Below are 14,963 nucleotides of genomic sequence, written 5' to 3' on the forward strand. Positions count from 1 at the left end.
AATCTAAACATACACTGAAAATCCCAACTAACCAATCAACATCACAGTCATCCTCTTTTTTGGGAAATTCATCTGCAATACCATTCATTCCAGTGACCTTGTTCATATCTAAATTAAGGAATACTTTAATCACCTGAACCATCATAAACTATATTTCAAACATAATTATGACTGGTACTTATAAATACAAGAATTTGTCAGACTGAACTCACAGGCTTTTTGTCTTTTTTGTTTTGCTTCCTGATATTGCTGACAAACTGACGTGTGTGAAGATACATGTTGTGGTGATTAACATCCGTCTGTGTCAGCACATCATCATCCTTAACCGCATGTCGTTTATATGTTGATCCACGGTGCTGTTAAAGGCAGTTTATGATCAGTATCTAATCATTATGAAAAATGAAAACAAAGTTATGTTCTGGCACTTGAAATTTAGTGTTCAATTTCTGAAAAGATACTGAATAATTACGATTATAAGCTTTCTCTCAGATGGTTCTGCATGAAATATAAATAATGAAGCATACTGAGAAGAAAGTCTTCTTTAAACATACATTGCTTGTTAACTGTTTTCACTCACCCGCTTAATAGGTTTGTAATCGCTGGAAAGGAGGTGGTGGAACTTGGCATCATCAATGTCCCTCATAGTTGGATTGTAGTCCAGCTCTCCAACATCTAAGTTCCACTCCCCTTGGGTGTTTGATAGACTACAACAACATAAGGTACTCATTAGTTCTACATGACACATGTGCATAGGGCTAATGGTACCCTGAACATAAAAACTTAGAGTTATGCCAGTAATGGAACACCCATTGACAAGAACTTGTGCCAAGCCTAATAAAATGAATCTCTACACACACACACAGTATGTATTGTACTTAAGTATGTAAATATAAGTAAATATCTATCTGAAAGATGCTAATGGACTATGCCTGCTTGATGTTACACCACAAGTGAAAGGTCACCTTTGGCAGGGCTCTAGCAGAGTGAAACATCACTTTTGGCCAGGCTTGATTAAGGCTTTTAAGCACGAAAAAAAAAAACAGCTACTTCCCAACACTACAAGAAATAAAAGCAACAGTCCTAGGATATAATATGGAACTTACATAGGATGAGTGGCTGCATTGCGCAGTAAATTGGTAAATGACTCAATGTTGCTGGGTGAGTTGCCATTAGTTGCCATGAAATCGAGAGCCTCTTGCATCTTGATCTGGCTGTAGGTTTCTAAGAGTTTTGGCTCTATGACATTGTTATCACGAACCAGGAATGGTGTCAGGTATTTATTGTTGAACCGTTTGAACCTAAAGGGGAAAAAAGTGATAATACTACATAATGCATTCAGTTTAAATAAATCATGAGAATGTAAAAAAGAATTAATAAATGGTATTGGAGAGTTTACAGGTAGAGGAAGAGGGAAAGAAATACTCAATTTCATGATGTATCTTTAACATCATACAGGAAAATAATTTCCTACAGGTGAATTGAATATATCTCTTCCCTGAAAAAACAAAATACCCATTAGGGAAATATAAGGAATTTCTTGAAGATCACCAGAAATATTTCTCTCCTATCAAGATTAACTGTATCCTTATTAGGAAAACCAAGTAGCTCTTAAACTCCCCAAAGCCAGTGTAGATTATCTGGCTTACATGCTTTGCAAATATTATCATATACATAGCTGTACTGATAATGAAATGAAACTAACATAAATGATATGATATCAAACTGCTAGAGGTTGTTTTGTAAATACTGAATAATCTTTAGGAAAAAATGATACCTTACCTTTTCCGCACTTTCAGTAATAAAGACGGTAATTTTGAAAATATAACTTGTATTGAAATTTAGCTGATTCACTCACAGATAGAGACGATCCCTACTGAATTAATACAGTATAAGGTTAATCTACTTTATCAGGGATGTATACTTCCATAAAATCTAAGTGTGTTGGGTAATATGCTGATCTAAACCAAGATATAATCAAACATCAATATTCCTAATATCATTGTCTCTACATCATTCTAAAATGCTTTGTGAGAGTATTTTGAATGTGATCATTCTGTTTTTGGGTAATAAATATATAAGTTTCCTTCTTCAACAGCATGTGTCTGCAACAACAATATCCCTAACCTCGAAAGGTGTTACATATATGAGAATCAGGTATACATGTACAAGTTCTTTGTACATTGGTATTATCTCCCAAAGTACATTCTGGATTACCCATTTTCTTCTCAATATACCAAGTAAGGATGGGTAGTGGTGTTTATTTAGATCACCCCTCACTTCCCTACTGCAACTGTTGGTTAGTGTGCACTACAGTACCAAAATAGTTTTCCTTCTGGCATAAGGGAAGTTACAAATGTTTTACAAAACCCTGTGATATATCTGTAACTGACCATGTAGAAAGAGGGATACAAATAGTGGAATAAGTACATAAAAACCTGAATCAAAAACACATTATCCTCACATATAGTAAAAGGAGGGCACTGTCAGTGATCTACTCCACAATAAAAATGAAAAGAGTCCAGCCTGAGTATATTCTAATTGGGTAAGGGACTCATTGTTCAAGTTAATGGTATACATAAAAAACTGAACTCTGTCTCTCATCAAATAACATTATAAATGGCAGAAATATCAAAAAAAAAAAAAAAAAAAAAAATGAAGGGGAAAAACATGTTCATGCTCAGATTCACAAATGTAAAAAAATATTCTTAGTGGAAATTGAGTATCTAATTAAGGATGGATGCCATGATGGTAGGAGACTGTAAGTTCTCAAAATGGGTAGACAATGAATGATTATATATACAACAGGTCCAGGACTTTGAAAAAAAAGTATACTATATTCCGAAGGCAAATGCAATGAGGATGGCAAGGCATCCACATGAACGAGAGCGAAGATGTACCAATCAGGTAACTATAAGAAAGCAATGGTTATTTCTCCACATACAAGTGAAGGGAATAACACAAGAGTGCAAGACCTACTTTACAAGGAATAATTCCTCTATACTACTTAAACTGTGCAGTGAGACTGACCATGTGAAAGATGCCATATTACCTCATGTACTAGAAAACCATAACAGGACTAAGTAAACACAGTAAACCCTAACAAATTCAGCATAAAGGAGGGGAAAGGGCTGCTAAGTCTGTTAGAAAGTCAAATCATTGGAGGAAAATACTTGGGTGTAATTTGGTGTAATTACCCAATTAAGTAGTACACTACTGGGAGGAATTCCTATACTTATGAGACCCCATCTCCTGAATTTCCCCTAACACCAATCATTTTAAGTGTATATTGTCAGTACTTACAATTTCAACATCTAGTTAATTTCATTCATCCATTACTACGATTATAGGAAGTGTGTTTCTGTCTGTTAGCCTGTAAGTGATTATGTCTTCCTTCTGATGTTCTTGAAGTACTACATTTGCAATTTTCACTACATATATAAAGTGTGTGGAAGTCGAGAACATTATCCCGGAAAGCAAAAATGGGTATGTTTGAAGGAATAGTAGTTCCAACAATGTTGTATGGTTGCGAGGCGTGGGCTATGGATAGAGTTGTGCGCAGGAGGATGGATGTGCTGGAAATGAGATGTTTGAGGACAATGTGTGGTGTGAGGTGGTTTGATCGAGTAAGTAACGTAAGGGTAAGAGAGATGTGTGGAAATAAAAAGAGCGTGGTTGAGAGAGCAGAAGAGGGTGTTTTGAAATGGTTTGGGCACATGGAGAGAATGAGTGAGGAAAGATTGACCAAGAGGATATATGTGTCGGAGGTGGAGGGAACGAGGAGAAGAGGGAGACCAAATTGGAGGTGGAAAGATGGAGTGAAAAGGATTTTGTGTGATCGGGGCCTGAACATGCAGGAGGGTGAAAGGAGGGCAAGGAATAGAGTGAATTGGAGCGATGTGGTATACAGGGGTTGACGTGCTGTCAGTGGATTGAATCAAGGCATGTGATAATTCTGGTATGATTTAATGCATTATTACCTCTGCATCTACATGTTTAAGAATGGTAATTTTCTCCTTAACTGTAAGGATCCTGTAGAATTACTTTAAAAATGTCCAAGGATACAAAACTGGTTTCATATTTAATGTTTCACATTCATTATCCATTCACAGGGTCAATATAAAGGACTATTTTGGGACATATATACTTATTATGCCACATTTGCATGTGTAATGCATTTCTCCTATTCATTTGAATAATTTGTACTTTAGGGTACTCTAAACACCCTCCTACTAACTCGTCTGGACTAGTGAGGGTATTCTGTTTTCAAATAATCTGCTGTGGACATACTTCTCACTCATAAAAAAAGAAAATAAAGAAGAAAAAATGTAATCCCTTATCTAATGAATCTTACATTGCAGTAAAAGCTACTTTGATTTCCTGTTTAACTATCAAAATGGTTCAAGATAAGAAGCACTTATATATCTAACATACAATACCAGTAACTGTCATCCTAATTGCATAAAACATTAAAACACAAAGCCTTTAAACACTATAAGTATAAATAAGAACAGTGTATCTGAAAGCTAAAGAACTCTTATCTTTAAGTATGCGTTTCTCAGTTATAATACTTATCACTACATGTTCACTCATTACTACATGTTGTGAGTGAACAATGTGACTGCAACTAATACCAACTCTGTGTGAATTTTTCACACTATATGAGGATGAAAGGCATGCTAATGCCCCATTTTTAGACACTATAGAGAATATTTCTTAAATCATCTTTCAAAATCCTGATTCCAAGCCAAAACAATTCAACTGATGGGGTGAAATTATGATGAAACTATTGGCTAATACTGAAAATATGAGTGGTACTCATGATGAATGACTCACTTGTTCCTGATGCGTATGTTTCCATGCTTGCCCATCACATCCTCAATGCCCGCAATAATGTAATCCATTGTCTGTAACATATATCAAAATCATGGAGTTTTAAAAGATGTGTGAACCTCTATCTAGGTTATTTTATTTCAATGGTGAGTATTTTGTGACTATTCTCTTTCAAAATCTATTGTTTATATACAAAAACAATCTTGATACATAATCCTTCCTTACAGTAATTAAGAATGACCGACTAGGTTATTGACATACAGCGCATAAAATCTAATGAAATAATATCCATAAGATTTACATTTTGCTATCTTTATATCAAATTCACATGTTCATCACAGTCAGGGCAAGTGGTGCATGCAGTTTTCAAGAATCCTTTGGTAACTGCATAAGTTTTCCCCACATTCTGGTAACACCAAAACAATGACATTCATGAAAAAATTCTTCATGTTGGTTTGGTTATCACTCAACTGAAGGTAATTCTAAAATCATATATTTCAATTAATTCACTACAGGGCACATTTCATAAACTGCATGAACACTTCAAACACACCATAAGTTAAAAAATTCTTAAAACTTATGAATAAAAAAGACTAATTATGCTGTAATCTACTAACATGCTTTAATTTTGTGTCTCCATATGAACAAATTACAAAATTATAATCTATTCATCAATCTATCCATCTATCTTTTGTAAATATGGTGAATCGAGTGCATCCATGCAACTTTTGCGGGAATTAATATCAAAGGTGGAAATCTTAAGGGTTACCCTTTCATGGAGGCGTTCATTCATAGTTAATGTTCGCTTCTCAGCTTTCTTGATTCCCAAGATTTGCACAAGTGGCTTAATGGTGATACCCTGTAAGTAATGGAGAAAGAATTAAGATGCATTACCATAAGTACCTATTACTGAGTAACATAAAAGAATGTTATGCAAATCATAAGATCTTAAATTTGATATAACAGAAAAAGAGAGGTGCTGTTGCAAAGTCAAGACCACCTAAAGTACAACTGAATTGAACTGAAAAGTAGGATTGAGGTATGAGTACTGCCTCAGTAAATCATCAGTAAGAACAAGGAAAGCATTCTTTAACATCATACACTACTCCTTCAGTAGTGCTTCTGGGAATAAACCTAAAACTTCATTAACTTTTTCTTTCATTTATAAACCATTTCACTTTCATATCTTCATCATGATGTAATGAGCTTTAAAAAGTCGACAACTTCAAAGGGGGTTTACTGTATTCTTGTGACCAACCCATGTTACTTTATGGAACTACATAATCAAAAAGACACCTTGTATGATAATGTAAATGACTATTGTAATTATAAGCTGGTACTACAGACTTACTTGCACAAAAACAGTAAAGTAGATCATAGCAATGGTGGCAGTGAGGAACATTGGCTGCAGTGGAATGTGGTCAACATTAATGGTCAACACTAAAGCGAAAGCCACAGCACCTCGCAACCCACCATAGGACATGATAAACTTGTCCACAAATTTGATCTTCTTCACACGGAACCGATTGCAAACAGCACTGAAGATCAAGACGCCTGAGTGGTTTAAGAAATAACTGCATAAAGCACAGTACATACAAATTTTTTAATAAGATTTCTACTGAATATTAGTTACAGGCAAAACAGATGCATGCCAAAACTTGTACTGTACTGAAATTGTCATGCTCATTAAACAATCAAAATTAGAACATTTAGCCTAATCTTAAAGAATTTACACAATTCATCACAATAACATAACTTACAATAATTCCAGAATATCTTTTTATTTTTTCTCTATATCATGCTCATATAGTATCTATGTATCACACCTGCTCTCTCTTAAAAAGAAAAATAATGCACCTTCAATCCACAAACAGCCAAATCTCTTTCATATACTAAACCATGCCAACTTCTCTATGCCTAAAGCTACTCACCAAGGATTCTGTAGATGGAGCAGAAGACAATAGTTAAGATAACAAACCAGGTGTTCCATTCATGCTTGCTCTGTACGGTCGACACACCCAAGAACATAAAGATGATGGTCTCTGATGAGGATGCCAGCATCTTCATTGCATATTTGATGGTTGTGTGGGACTTAGTAGATATGTTTTGCTCCACATAATTTTTCATAGTAATTCCACAAAAAGTGATGCTGTAATGATGAATGGAAAATGTAACTCAATCCAATTACTAACCGATTACAACTTTTTTCTAGAACATCAAAAAAGTTTCTACAGTACTATGGGATACCCAATTGGTAAATGTGCACATATCTAAGACGTTTTGTATGGTGAGATAAAGTTGCAAATAATGTTCAGGTTTATTAGAGAGAGACATCTAAAATGTACTACTGACATTTCTAATAACTCCCCACTATTACACTCTCATGTCTCAAATACAACATATCAAAATTTAATAACTGCCAAAATCTAGCAACAGTAAGGGCACAGGTGCTAACTGAAACCTCCAGCACTTCAACTTTTATGTAAAGACCTATTGTTACCTTACATCATACAAAAGAAATTCCATATTACATCAAACAAGTGACACTATTAGAATTGCTTAAGAAGTATCAAAAAGTTTCTGAGACACTCAAGCACAAACAGAGCCCCTACATACTTTACTAGGCCACTTGCCTAATGTTCCTGAGCCTAAGCTGAGTTTTGATAGTCCTTCAAGGACATCTAGACCAGCTCCTACATTGGATGATATGCAAGACCTGTCTCTTGCCTCTTTTGAAGCACAAGCCACATTGAAAGAAGTCAACAATTATTTTCACACCTTCAATCTGAACTGAGCTTGGTGTCACCCCAAGCACTTTATAAGTAATCACCTACTGCAACCCCATTCTACTTGACAAAAGGAAACCAAAAAAAAAAATTCATAGAGAAAATAATTAGTGTCAATGTAGTTCAAAACCTGCAAAAAATCATATACTGTGAAAAGAATATTCCACAGATTAAATCATAATTCATAGTTTTCTATCAGGTCTCTGGTATAATGGGTATCCACACTCAATAAAATTCAGAAATCCGGCAAAGCTCAGCCAGGTCAAGGTTGCCAGATTTGAGATGTCAGAGTGCACCATGATCATGACTAATGCCAACATCTGTTTCACTACATTATCACTAGATATCCTACATGAGCAGATGTGAGACAACTATGATGTTTCACGAAAGATTCTGGCTGAACACAATATTGTATACAAAAACACATGCATATTAGATAATCATTATCATCTGTCCATAACATCCTACAAAGCCACAAAATGAAGAAAGTGTGGAGTCAACTTACGACAAGATACCGGATAAGTGGAAGATCTCAGCGTTAAGATAGGCGAGGTAGGACATGACAAAAACAAAGATGGGCTCTATTACACGCACTTGGCTGGTCAACCTGTGTGGGAAGCCATGTCTTAGTGAAATATAAAGGAATGCTAAGTGAACCACACTATATACAAACAAATAATTTCAAGGTATGAAAAGGTTCTTAATACCATCTATTACATTAATCAATAAATCAATCAATATATCAATACTTTAAGTATTAAAACAATGTGGATAACTGAGAGCTGTTACTATAAATGAGGTTATACTGTATGAAGTGCTTAAGAGAGAGGTTCTCAGAGGTTGCTGGGGAAGACCCCAACATATAGTCAAACTATTAAAGATACAGAGAACTGCAAAGAATCATTATGTCCTTTGAGGGTTACCTGGTGACAAAAGCAGTAAGAAAGCCCCAGATGATACCGATGGCTGTGCCTCCAAGGGCTACCAGTAGGAAGGATGCCACACCACTAGCAATGTCTATAGGCATGATGTTTTGCTCTCCCAGTTCACTGAAGCCCTCAAACAAATGGTACAAGACCTATGGTAGTAGGATAGCCGATTTTGTTAAAGGAGAAACCAGCATGAGTGCACAAAAAAAAAATCTCAAAAAGTCAATTTACATCAAAACAGTTAGTATCTTTTCAGATTACATTTATCAAAACTTCAAATCTATAACTGTACACCTGTTTTCCATAGCTGACAAAAGTTATACACAGTTGCTATTACATAATATTAATACCTTACTTTGATACGTGATTTTCGAAATACTACATAAAGTATCATGTACTCAGGAGTATACAAACGTTTTACATTAATATGAAAACAACTAAGAAATATACAAGTTAAAGGCCTTAAATCAAAGACAAAATCAGTAATGAATACCAATTCAGATGCTCTGAGCCTTTATTACTCCTCACAGATTAAGGTCCTATTCAGCCCTGCCATATTGGTCTGATCCTTAATCCTTACTCAATTTCTCGGAATTCTGTTTGCTGTCATAGTGCATTTAGTTTATAACTTTTAATTCACTCACTCGAGTCTTTATGCCTTACCACATTACTCAGGGTCTCATTCTTCACTGCTATCCTCTTAAGACTATTCCTCATACCACTAGTTAGTCTAGTTTTGTTGTTGCATTTTTTTCCTTTTGAATTAATTCTGCATTGTCCGTCTTGAGTCGTCATTTCAAAATTTCTTATGTTTCTACTCAGAATAACCTGAGAATTAATTTCTCATTTGCAATGTCTGTCTCTATGTCAAACACCATGCTTTAATTATTGGTTTCTAATTGCAATGCTTTGTGTTCTAAACTCATCACCTTGAATCTATGTTCCATGAAGTAATATTTTCTATTTCAATTGTTCATTGCATTAGGTATTTTACTTCTATTCCATGTAGCCGAAGTTCCTTGTTGCACTGCAATGTCTCAATTCCTCATTGCCTTGCTACGAATCTTCCTCCCAGCTGCAGTTCCTTTATTCATGACATATTAACGCTTATCTCTATGTTTTTGATTCCTCCAAGACTGCTGGTCAGGTATAAGCTACTCTGAAAGGTTGAATTTGAAGGTATGATTTATCAACTGTGTTAAACACATACTAAAAGATACTTTAACATGTAGGTGGTGTGGGAAGAAAGTGAAAAGGTAGAAAAAAGGGGGCTAGAAAGATTAGGAAGAAGAAAGCTGAGGAGGATAAGGAAAGAGAAGGATAAAGAAGAAAGGCAATAACGCTAAACATTATCTGCCCAATAATCATCGTCAACACCATAATCACCATCATCATTAACAACACGGCCGCCTTTACCATCAAAGTGACCATTCTCATCATTATTACCATAAGCCTACTTACCACAGTCACACCATCGTTGAGTAATGACTCCCCGAAGACAAGGATGTATAGGACCTCCTCGACGTGGACCTCCTCGAAGACGGCCAGGACAGCCACGGGATCGACGGCCGAAATGAGCGACGAGAAGAGGAACATATGCAAGACGGGGATCTCCTCGCCGAACAACCCCGTCAGACTTATGGAGTACATTGAAATGCCTGTGGGAAACAGGTGGATATCACTGAAAATACATGATGGACAGAATGCAGGAATTCTGATAATTTAAGTGGTTACTGTGCCTGCAAGACACCGAAATATACGATAGTTCTGATACTACGAACAGGCAGAAACAGGAAACGAAATTAAGCGAGCGGAAAAAGAGAGGCTGCACATGGTCAAAGGAATGGATGAGCAGAGCCAAAATGTGACGGTTCTTGTACTCGAACTCTAAACACAGTCAAGGATACAATTCCTGGACACACAGGTATACACATAAAATAACCAAATAAATCACATATCTACAATTTTGTACCTCAGGAGAGGTATCCTTACAAGATACCATAGGATTTCTTTACACTAAAGACTCATAGTACAGATTTCTAGGAAGGCAGACAAACTTTAATATCGTGTGGTCTCAAGGCGAGAAGTTAATGTTACATGGGAACTTCGATCGTAAAATGTAGTAATCATAAAGTTCATCGAGTCAATAATGTCATTCAGAGTTCACAACCACTTAAAAAAAAGTTACAGGGTGTACCGAACTGTACACACTACAATATCTGAAACGAAAACAAAATTTCAATATGGAAATGTGTCAGCCAGCATAAATCTGTCATACCATCAACATCCAATCAAACTATTGGAATGTGAGAAAAACAAGAACAAAACCTTCTGGAATATTATACAAGATATGATCAAGCTCGGGAACGTAATATAATTTGAGAAATACAGGACTAAAGTGGACTCATTTAGAATCCTAGTCAAACCATCTCAGCCATTAAGTTAAGGGCTTTCAGAACTGTTGAGCGTCATCCGAACACCTAAAATACTTTGTAAAACTCGCACATTTTGAGAAAGTGATACATGAGAGAAATCTCCGAAAATATCTGCATATTGAGCGTTCTCTTTTCACCGACGTTGAAAATGACCGAGTCTTCGAAAGTTTGGCAACTGTTAACTCTGAATCTGTCCTGTCGGCAACTCTTGTTGAAATGAACGAACTGCATGACAAGTTTAGAGCAGCAAGGAACGCACGACCTTGACATCCGGCATTTACATCATCCATAGGGTGTCGAGTTCCAGGAAATCCGGCCACCCGGAACCCCCGTGATAACCACGACTCTACAGTAAACACACGAGCCGGGATAATGTCAACAAGACCTTCCCGCCTCAGCAGCTCAAGCAGGCCTCCATGACGCTTCCTATTAACAGGACGTTCGAAACACACATCTTAAATAACACACACACACACACACACACACACACACACACACATATATATATATATATATATATATATATATATATATATATATATATATATATATATGTGTGTGTGTGTGTGTGTGTGTGTGTGTGTGTGTGCTGCTGGACTTCGCTTGCATAGAGTTACACCACGAGTCAAAAATCACCTTTACGAGGCTGTATCATTGGGAGTAAATTCTAGGTAAATAACTCACTCCAAAGAAGTCCATAGCTTCTCTGCTACTAAAAGTAGCGCATCCTTTGGCTTCAGGAATCTCTGAAGAGGAGGTCCTGGGTAATACCAGGTCTCCCTAGTCTGGGATAATCATGACTGTATATTCATTTATTACAACTGCCCCTGGAAATATTTCTATATAAAAGCCCTATCTAATGGTTCGTGCGCTAATCAGGTTTTTCACAACAAAAGACAGCGTTCAACTGGACAGTTGATGCTAAAGTAACTTTTCAGTCATTAATATTCCATATCCTAAATAAATCATGGTGTTCTGGTTATTTAGTTGGGGAACAAGTACATTTCACTTAATCTAGCAACAAGAAGTGGTTCAGGTCACCAAGCATCCCTAATTCATCATTTCTTACCAATAGTTAAGGCGTTCCAGATGGTACCGATGACGGCGAAGAGTAAGATGGTCCCCAGGTGATCGAAGAAGAGGCGGTTGGGCATGAAGTAGCCGGCGTCGAGGATGATGGGCGGGAGCATGTACAGGAAGAAGACGTCGGCGGTGAAGGGCGAGACGGTGGCAGCCTGCGTGTGGAAGAGGAGGAGGCCGATGACGATGCCCAGCACGACCAGCATGCACGACTCCGGGAACACGTGAGACAGCTTGGGCGTCATGTGGAACACTGCAGGGTAGAAACCGAGGGAACATCAGTTGGTGACGATGCTTTGCTACCGTGGGGGGGGGGGGGGTCATCCAACACAGCCCTACGTTTGATTATGTCGGGATTTTAAATTGGTGTCAGGCACTGAGTGGGTTGTAATGGATCAGTGCGGAGGGTCTATACCGTGAAGTATACTATCTATCTATCTATCTATCTATATGTATATATATATATATATATATATATATATATATATATATATATAGAGAGAGAGAGAGAGAGAGAGAGAGAGAGAGAGAGAGAGAGAGAGAGAGAGAGAGAGAGAGAGAGAGAGAGAGAGAGAGAGAGAGAGAGAGAGAGCAAGTTAGAGGCCAAATCATCATAACCAAGAGTCGTACACTGAAAAGCTGGCTTCTAGAGGCTGTTAAAAGGGTCACCACAGACTTAACCTGGGTCACGTGGGGTCAATCAGACTCGCATCAAAACAAAGACTTAAAATGCGACAGCCAGTCAAAGAATAAGTTTAGTCAGTCGCGTGAGGACAGACTGGAGTTATGCCACATGACACTACATTACAAATAGTCTTGTTGGAGTAATAATGTTGCTGGGGAAAAAAAATTGGGGTCATTGGATCATGAATGATTCTGTTACAAACCAGGTCATGAAGGGATACAAGTGGGTTACGAGGACAAAACAGAGGAATAAAGGACCATAAAGACTTCGTGTGGATTCAACTGGGTCATGTATGAGATAATTGATTCTGGGGATAATTTTTCGAGTGGAAGTAGATTTTCTTAATCTCAGCATTATGACTATTTTTCATGTTGAATACGAATCTGGGGTTGAAATGGTGTTTGGGAGTCATGAAAGGCTGTAATGAGTATTCAAAATGGAAAAAAAAAAAATAGTCTTAAAATGTTGAGGTTATCGAGCAAATCTATTATATCGCACTTCGAAAAATACCCCTAAACACAATTTCATTACCAGATTTGTATTCAGCATGAAAAATAGTCGTAGTACTGAGCTTATCAAGTAAATATATTTACCTTCGAAAAATACCAAAAAAATTGCACACACACACACACACACACACACACACACACACACACACACACAGTGTAGGCTTCTCTGCTCACAACAATTAAATTTAAATTTAAATTTAAAAGCAGATCGACGAGCTCAGTGACCTACTTCTTCGAACAACCAAAGGGCAATAACATCACGTTAACCAAGGGACTTATTGAAAAGATGAATACAAAGTACTTGCATAGTACAAGCGTGGTGGAAAAAGGGAACAATGAATCAGGACTTGGTTAATGGAGAGTGTGCGTTTATTCAAAATGTTTTATCATTATTCAAGAGATGGGACCTACGGGTGTAAACACTCCTTCCCCGTAGAGTACAAATAGGTAATCATATATATATATATATATATATATATATATATATATATATATATATATATATATATATATATATATATATACACACACACAATTGAATACAGTGAAATAAATTCATTCAAAAAGCGCATAGCTGAATTCTTCATGCAGGATGCAACTCCTCAAGACACTGCCAAACTAGTCACTGATTGGTTTAAGGACTGTGCAGTGAAGTTTTTCAGTGACTGGCCCAGGAAGTCACCAGATTTAAATCTAATAGAAAACTAAAGAGGACATGCCTGGGGATAGGGGAGAAAGAATACTTCACACGTATTCCCTGCGTGCCGTAGAAGGCGACTAAAAGGGAAGGGAGCGGGGGGCTGGAAATCCTCCCGTTTTTTTTTTTTTTTTAATTTTCCAAAAGAAGGGACAGAGAAGGGGGCCAGGTGAGGATATTCCCTCAAAGGTCCAGTCTTCTGTTCTTAACGCAACCTCGCTAATGCGGGAGATGGCGAATAGTATGAAAGAAAGATATGTGTGTGTGTGTGTGTGTGTGTGTGTGTGTGTGTGTGTGTGTGTGTGTGTGTGTGCATGTGTGTGTGTGTGTGTGTGTGTGTGTGTGTAACGGAATTAAATGTCAGAGTTCCATCAGATGTAGCCTGTCTGTTCCAATAATGCCCAAGAGTGTATAATCAATGACTTTATGGCCGTGGCTGTGCTACAATATCAACTGGACCGCAGAGATAATAACACAGAATCCATCTCCCGTCTGACGCAAAACTCTGCCAGGCGTGGAAGGAACACCATATGCTTAAAAAAATCAAATCAATTCGGCTGGGTCTTACCGGGCAGGAGACGCCTGGGCCAGTTTTTGCGCACGCGCCGTGTAACAATAACAATAAAAAATGACGCTTAGTAATACGCTTCACATTAATGGTTAACTTGTGCTTTTTTATCAATCTCGTCATTGCTAAAAACGTTTTCTCTTCTTCTTTGAGGCGGCCATTACTCGTGTAACAATGTCATAAGTCAAGATGGAGACAACAACGCTTTTGTAGTCCCTCGTGGTCAGGCCTACTACCCTTTAACACCCGCCTCTTTGAGAAGGAAGATTATCGAGGCCAGAGATTATGATATAAACATTCGGCCCAGTGGGGTCGGTAGCCTTATATTGACGCTTTCCCTGACTTTCCTCATTCAAAAATTGGTGCTGACAGGAAGTTAAGACAGCTAAAGAAAAGTATCGTAACTTTCACGTATAGAGCAAGAACAGCACACTCACTTTTAAG

The 14,963-nt window shown here is 37.3% G+C and overlaps 1 protein-coding gene across 2 annotated transcripts in view; it reads right to left on the reverse strand.

Annotated features, from left to right (window-relative positions):
* Nucleotides 1-14,963, reverse strand: part of LOC139765970 (Na(+)/H(+) exchanger protein 2-like) — a 223,728-nt gene that overhangs the window by 16,527 nt on the left and 192,238 nt on the right. For both annotated transcript variants that reach the window (XM_071693996.1, XM_071693995.1), the window contains exons 2-12: nucleotides 12,050-12,313; nucleotides 10,007-10,203; nucleotides 8,540-8,694; nucleotides 8,122-8,223; nucleotides 6,762-6,979; nucleotides 6,182-6,384; nucleotides 5,600-5,689; nucleotides 4,834-4,904; nucleotides 1,104-1,298; nucleotides 578-704; nucleotides 213-356 (exon numbers count right to left, since the gene is read on the reverse strand). In XM_071693996.1, coding sequence (XP_071550097.1) covers nucleotides 213-356; nucleotides 578-704; nucleotides 1,104-1,298; nucleotides 4,834-4,904; nucleotides 5,600-5,689; nucleotides 6,182-6,384; nucleotides 6,762-6,979; nucleotides 8,122-8,223; nucleotides 8,540-8,694; nucleotides 10,007-10,203; nucleotides 12,050-12,313 — 1,766 coding nt within the window. The remainder of the gene's footprint in view (nucleotides 1-212; nucleotides 357-577; nucleotides 705-1,103; nucleotides 1,299-4,833; nucleotides 4,905-5,599; nucleotides 5,690-6,181; nucleotides 6,385-6,761; nucleotides 6,980-8,121; nucleotides 8,224-8,539; nucleotides 8,695-10,006; nucleotides 10,204-12,049; nucleotides 12,314-14,963) is intronic.

Source organism: Panulirus ornatus, chromosome 56, assembly GCF_036320965.1.
Source record: "Panulirus ornatus isolate Po-2019 chromosome 56, ASM3632096v1, whole genome shotgun sequence".
Taxonomy (NCBI): Eukaryota; Metazoa; Arthropoda; class Malacostraca; order Decapoda; family Palinuridae; genus Panulirus; species Panulirus ornatus.